We start from the raw sequence: 7,409 nt of genomic DNA, 5'->3' as shown, positions 1-7,409 counted from the left end.
GGTTCTTTCATTTAGATTTTTGATAAATTGGATATTATAAAACCACTCGAAAATATTTTTCTTCTACCCCTAAGAATCTATCCTAATAGTCACTGTAACCGAATTAAATGAGTGTTTTGTGGCCTTGACAGTTTATACAACTTAATATATTTGAAGGTGTGATGAAGTAGCGCCATCTTTCCATTTGTGTATATGGTCTGAAATCACAGTTCTGCACAGTGGACACGTTTTTTCTCTATTAAACCATAAGGTGATGCACTCTTCACAAAATATATGCTGTAGGGAATTAAGAATTAGATTTTATACTTAACATTTTGCATTCATCACATTGTAGAGTATCACATTCTTTAGAGCTGAAAAGGATGTTGGAAGGCACAAATTCCCTCATTTTACAGACAAGAAAATGGAGTGTGACACACTTGACAATACAAAGGAGCAGTATTAGTGGGAGAGCCACTAATGTCCTCCTACTGTACTATTCCTTTAGGCACTTTTAACAACATCTAAGCTATGCGTAGGTATACTTATAAGTATGGTGACTTTTAACAGTGTAATAGTCTCTGATCTTTCTAGTAACTGCCACAGAGAACTAGAAAAGGCCTTACACAATCTAATAACAAATGTTGGTATTGTTCTGAAAGACTACTGTCAAACTATTCAGTAAACTGTTTTCTAATCACTTTGGTACCCAGTCTTAAAGATGAAAAGTGACCTTTCAAGTCATACTGAATATTATTTGGATTGCTGAAAAGTGTAATTACCTGACAAATAAGAAGAATTGGCTTCTGAAATTCAGCTTGACATATTGAACAAATATCATCCACATCTGAACACTGCCTCTTGCTGGCAGCCACTCCATAACTCTATAAAAATAGTAAATTCTGTTTATCTACAAATTTCTTTTTCCTTTTCCTCAAATACACAGGTGATACTGTACCTCTCAAATCTCCTTGGAATCAGGCATTTGAAAACTTTTCCAAAGGATACAGCATTTCAAAGGTGAACCACATCTTGACTGCACCAAGGTGAAATTGCTAAATAATACATAATATGATCTTCGAAAACTGTTAGATTCACTCCATTCCCAAATGATGACAGTGCTTCAAATTCAACACAACTGCTTATGAGACTATGCAATTTGAAATAAAACTAAATATTATAAACTCTATATCCATCTATTATACAACCCAGGGCTCTTTAATTGAATCATTACCAATGGCAGTGGTTCATAACATCAATTCAGAGCTTAGCTTGGTCAGTGTAACTCATTTGAGGAGCTTGCTTTAACAGATTTCAGTTCCATACTAAATATCAATTCATTCAGAAATACTGGGGTATAACCCAGGAATCTGTCTCAAAAATTTTTTAATGCCAGAGAGCACATGTATGTGCACAAAAGACAGGCAGAGAAAAAGCCCTCCCATGGGACCTTGTCATTCTCTTTCCTCCATTTTTTAAAAAGAATTATTTTAACTTTATTTACTACTATTATTTTCTAATTTGACCAGAAAGAGAGAAAGAAAAAATAAAAAAGGAAACCAACAGGTCCAGGACTTGAACCGTGATCAGCCATGTTGAGAGTCCAGCGTCCTTAACCATCATGCCACCTTCCAGCCCCTCTTTCTTCCATTTCTCTATCCCATCAGAATCCTGGGGACATGAGCCATGGGCCCAGTATATTTTTCAAGCTACCAGGACTAGGACTGAAACTGGTTGGCTACATGGGATTGGCTTCTTCTACACAGTGCTTAACCCATGCACAGCAGCTCCCTGGCTTAAACTCACACCAGGCATGTGTGTGCATGCCCGATTTCGAGAGGAGAGGAATTGCGGCATGGCCATCCTCCCTGGGAGGTGATCTCTCGCTTCATGTCTCTCTGTCTCTGTCTTTCTGGCAAGTACACACGCCCTATAGCAGAAACCTCTCCAAAACAAACAAAACCACCATTCTTGTATAGCATTTTGGAGATTTCCTACAGGTGATGACTTATCCTGATGGTGATTACATTTCCCTGGTGGAACTGAAGAACGTGTGTACGTGTTCAGGATATTTCAGGGAGACTTAGAAATAAACCAGAGCGTCAATGACTGATACTGGTTTTTATTATTTGCCAGAGGGTACCTGTGCTTGCTGGAGACAGGAGGGGGAAGAGTGAACAAGCACCTCCCATAGAGAATGAGCATGCCACAATCCCTTCTCCATTTCTCACTCGTTTACCCCTTCTCCCTACCCTCCAGGGATTCTGGGCACACACGCGCGCGCACACACACACACAAACATACGTGCCTGCATATCCCTGAAGCCATGGCACTTGAACTGCACAGTTGGTCATTTGAGAACCAGCTGCCTTAATCATCAACCCATGGGCTGGCCTGACTGATACTGTCTTTATTCTTTGTCTCATGGAGAAAGAATATCAGGGTTTTTTGTTGTTGATTTTGTTTTTGTTTCTGAGAGAGATTTTTGCTATAGGGCACATGCACTCCCTGGACAGAGAGAAACAGAAAGCAAGCAAGAAATCACCCCTCAGGGTGTATGGCCACACCACAATCCCTTCTCCTGGGATCTTAGGCACACACACACACACACACACATGCGCCCTTGAGTTTTAAGCCACCAGGTCTGGGGACTCAAATCGCAGCTGACTATGTGGGAGTCTAGTGACATAAACATTACACCATCTGCTGGTCCCAGGGTATTTTCTTGAGGGTATTTCAGCACAGATTTTACTAGATCAATTACAGTACAAGGGCCCATGACATAATCATCAATTGAATTAATTTGGACAAAGCTAAATTCTTTGAATTTTATTGGATCTTAGCTTAAAAAATGAATTTTGCATTGAATACATAGAAAGGTTGTTTCTACAACACTATCTTGGAGAAAAATTACTCTGGCTATTTAGTCTGGTCCACTTTGTAGACATAGTTTTTATTTTAACAGTAAATTATTAGGTTGGCTGTCTAGTAAGTCAGTCCCATTGAGTGCTACTAAATAATTATTTAATGGACTGCAGACCTAAGGATCAAACACTGAAATCTGGGAACATTTGAAGCTATTAAATAGTAAATTAGCTGTCTCTAATTACAGATTTCTTCTGAAATCTGTAACTAATAGAATCACATAATAATCATGTTTATAACTGACATCAGTCTCAATTGTTTATTCCATGTTGTGAACTTATTTGTGCATTGAATTTAAGTAATAGAGAAATTTCCTACAGTAAGAAAACTGCAAGGGACCTGAGTTTGAGCAATGAGCTCTTTTCATATACACTATAAATTACAGTAGAAGCATATTCATAGAAGCCAAATGAGTTAGTGGAAATACATGAAGTTACCATTTGTGGATTCAAAAAGAGAAGCTGCCACCAGGTGGTGTGGTGGTTAAGGTACAGGACTCCCACATGGCCAGCCATGGTTCAAGCCCTGGAAGTGGTAGCTTGCTTTCTCATCATCCTTTTGTCTCTCTGGCCAAATTAAAAAATTAATTAAATATTTTTTTTTAAGAGGGGAAACAAAAGTGTAACAGGATGTTTAAGAAGGTGTACAGGGGCCGGCAAGTGGCATGGTGGTTAAAGGCTCTGGACTCCCACATGGCTGACCACGGTTCAAGTCTCGGACCTGGTGGCTTGCTTTCTCACTTCCTCTCTCTCTGTCTCTCTCTGATCAAACTGGAAAATAATAATGATAATAATATTAAATAAAGTTAAATAAAATAATTCTTTTAAAAAAAAAAGATTTTTAAGAAGGTGTTTATAGGGACCAGCAGTTAGCATAATGGCTATGTTGCTGGACTCCCATGTAGTCGACCGTGGTTTGAGTCCCAGAACTTAAACTCACGCTGGGCGCGTGTGTGTACGTGCCCAAGATCCCGAGAGGAGAATGGAGGAGAAGGGACTGTGGCATGGCCATGCCCCCAGGGATGATTTCTTGCTTTCTGTCTCCCTGTCTCTCTGTCTGGCGAGCGCACCTGCCCTATAGCAAAAACCTCTCCAAAAAAAATTTAAAAAAATAAAAAAGAAGGTAATAAACCCTTAAAAAAATCAAGAGATGGGGCCAGCAGGTGGCATGGTGGTTGGGGCACTGGACTCCCACATGCTCGACCACAGTTTGAGTTGCAGGCCTGGCAGCTTGTTTTCTCACTTTATTTCTCATTCTCTGTGCCTTTCTCTGGTGAGCACATGTGCCCTTCAGCAAAAAATGTTAAAATAATAATAATAAATATAATTAAATAATTCTTTAAAAATAATGTCAAGATTTTTTTTTTTTAATATCAAGAGATTTGAAGGGGCAAGAGACATATTAAAATACATAAGCACCACAACAACTAGCAGGTGGTTGTCAATATGCAATTGAGGAAACAGATCATAGAAATAATAGTCCTAAGTCACTACACCCCCTACTGTCAAAGTACTAGGAAATCATCTCAAAGTAAAAGAAAATTATCATCCGATTATGAAAACTATATTTGTACAACTAATCTAAATTTTATTCAGGTGTGTGTGTGCTTGCTGGAGAGAGAAGGAAAGTGAGAAATCACCCCAGGGGGATGGCCACACTGCAGTCCTTTCTCTATCCTCCTCTTGGGATTCTGGACACCCATGCACACACACCTGGCATATTTTTCAAGAAACCAGGTTCAAGACTCACACTGCAGAGCTGTCCATATGGGATTCAGCACCTTAATTATCACACCACCTGGTGGCCGCCAAATTTTTATAATGAAAAAAGGTAAAAGTGTTCTCCCTGATAAAAAAAGTACTTACTGGTCGCATGAAAAATATTTGCAAAACCTGTCTGAAACGTCTCAGATGTCCAAAAAAATCCAAAAGCTGAAAGAAAAATAAAGAGATAATTCAGTATTCACCTGTTAAACCCTAAGATCAAAGCTGAAATTTCACAACATCATGTTCTCAAATTAACCTAATACTCAGTGCATGTCACAACTAATAGTCTATACATATTTTTAAATTATTCTTTTCTTTATTCATTAAAGAGTGTGTGTGCATGCATGTAAGAGTTAGCACCTGCCACAGGGTTTGGTCATGCTATAATCCTTTTCTTTCAGTCCTCTAACCTGTCAGATCTTAGGCAGTCTTCTGCATGTCCAGTATGCTTTCAGGAAATATGGCTGAATATTCTACTCAAATTATAGATATGAATGAAATCTTTATTAAACTGAAGTACATCTAAATTTCTAGTTATGATTTGATCAAATAAACTATATCAACGGCAAAACAATTACTTTTAGGTTCACATATCCTTTTTATTAAAGAATTATTTTATTTAGGGACCAGCAGTTGATGTAATGGCTGTGTCGCTGGACTCCCATGTAGTCAACCTCTGTTCGAGTCCCGGACCCAGAGGCTTAAACACACGCTAGGCGCGTGTGCGTGCGTGCCCAAGATCCTGAGAAGAGAATGGAGGAGAAGGGATTGTGGCATGGCCATTCCCCCTTGGGGTGTGATTTCTCACTTTCTCTCTATCTCTGTCTTTCTGGTGAGCACATGCATCCTATAGTCAAAAAAAAAAAAAAAAAGAATTATTTTACTTAACTTTATTTTTGCATTTATTTATTTATTTTTAATTTGACCAGAGAAAGAGAAAGTGAGAAAGCAAGCCACCAGGTCTAGGACTCAAACTGCTGTTGGCTATGTGGGAGTCCAATGCCCTTAACCACCATGCCACCTGCTGGCCCCTTGGTTCACATGTTCTTAACATTTAGATTTGAAAATGTAATTACGTTATTATTAAATTGAGGGGAGTAGGCATACAAGGAATAAGATAAGGTATTTCAATAGTTTAAGAATTACATGTACAGCAAATGTTACTATTGAGGATGGGTATGTTCTAGTTCAATGTTCTTTGAAACTCCATTCTCTCTCCCTCTAGTAAAACTGAGAACCATTGTATTAAGATATATTTCCATTCTTCCATTTCTAAACAGATATAGAATATGCTACTGCTTCAAAAGTGATATGAAGATAAACTCTAAAACAGTTAAAGAGAATAGTAGTAATATATAAAATTAGTGATCATCATATCAATCATTATGCAATGACAAAATTTATAATTTTACCTACTTTTAGTATGAGGTATAGTAAAGCCAGCAATATCCCAAGACTCCATTTAGTTACGTTACCAAACTCCCCATAGCTTATCAGATAACGGAACCAAACTGGTACGGGGACGAAAGTTCGGTAATACTGACATAATTCTTCTAAAAGCATATACCAGTAACCCTAAAAATGAAGGAAAGAGAAAATAAATAGAGCTTCCCAAACTACTTAAGTACAAAGCACAAGTAGTTAATACTGTACTGAAGACATCATAAGTGTATGATGCAATAAAACAAATGACTATAAAATTAATCTTCATAATGATTATGATTGACAATCTCAACGTGGCTCTCATAAATTAGTCACTAGGTGGTCTGCTTACAAAGAACTTTTTAAAAATGATACAGTAAACATGTTTTATACATACAGCAGTAAAATTTATTTATATGATTATGTCTTTGCTGATTACAAAAATTTAAAGTTTTTTTTTCTTTTCTTTTTTTGGAGAGGTTTTTGCTATAGGGCACGTGTGCTTGCCAGAAAGACAGAGACATACAGAAAGCAAGAAATCCCCCCCCCAGGGGGATGGCCACGTCGCAATCCCTTCTCTTCCATTCTCCTCTCGGGATCTTGGGCACGTATGCACACGTGCCTGGCATGAGTTTAAGCCACCGGGTCCAGGACTCAAACCGTGGTTGACTACATGGGAATCCAACAACATAGTCATCACGCTAACTGTTGGTCCCCAATTTAAAGTTTCTATTGACTATGGGAAACCAGTATAGTCAGAAATCAGTTGATAATGCCCTGGAGGAAAATAAAAGTACAAATTTTCCCTTATATGATGTGAAGACCGATTTTTTTTTTAAGTGTTCACCATAGCACATGTGTGCCCACTAGAGAGAGAGGGAAAGTGAGAAATCACTCCCCATAGGGGGTGGTCATGCCACAATTCCTTTTTCTTCTGGGATTTTGAGCATGCATACAAACACCTGGCATGATTTTCAAGCCACCAGGTCTAGGACTCGAACTGTGTCAGCCATGTGGGAGTCCAGTGCCTTAACCATCATGCCATGTGCTGGCCCCAGGATTGATGATTTTATTATTCTGAAGCAAATATAATTCTGATTATACCTAAAGAGGTTAATATTTAGGTTCAAGTCTTTGAAAACATCTTTGTTAGGCTGAGATCATACGTTGATAGATAAGTAAAATTAGCTTATTTAGCAAACTAAAAAATTATCAAAAAAGTCATTTCAGTGAAGAATTAGGTAGCATTTGGACAAGCAGTTAGCATAATGGTTATGTTGCTGGACTCCCATGTAGTTGACCGCGGTTCGAGTCCCG

General features: G+C 38.3%; 1 protein-coding gene across 3 annotated transcripts in view; it reads right to left on the bottom strand.

Moving 5' to 3' along the window:
- Nucleotides 1–6: 6 nt before the first annotated feature.
- Nucleotides 7–7,409, bottom strand: part of LOC102491041 (E3 ubiquitin-protein ligase RNFT1) — a 14,962-nt gene continuing 7,559 nt past the window's right edge. For all 3 annotated transcript variants that reach the window (XM_027767775.1, XM_006167219.1, XM_006167220.3), the window contains 4 exons: nucleotides 6,087–6,245; nucleotides 4,770–4,835; nucleotides 762–863; nucleotides 7–276 (listed from right to left, as the gene is read on the bottom strand). In XM_027767775.1, coding sequence (XP_027623576.1) covers nucleotides 142–276; nucleotides 762–863; nucleotides 4,770–4,835; nucleotides 6,087–6,245 — 462 coding nt within the window. In that variant the 3' untranslated portion in view covers nucleotides 7–141. The remainder of the gene's footprint in view (nucleotides 277–761; nucleotides 864–4,769; nucleotides 4,836–6,086; nucleotides 6,246–7,409) is intronic.

The sequence above is a fragment of the Tupaia chinensis genome, unplaced genomic scaffold, assembly GCF_000334495.1.
Source record: "Tupaia chinensis unplaced genomic scaffold, TupChi_1.0 Scaffold144642_1, whole genome shotgun sequence".
NCBI lineage: Eukaryota > Metazoa > Chordata > Mammalia > Scandentia > Tupaiidae > Tupaia > Tupaia belangeri.
The sequence above is the reverse complement of the archived record's forward strand: the minus strand, read 5'-3'. Positions and strand labels throughout refer to the sequence as shown.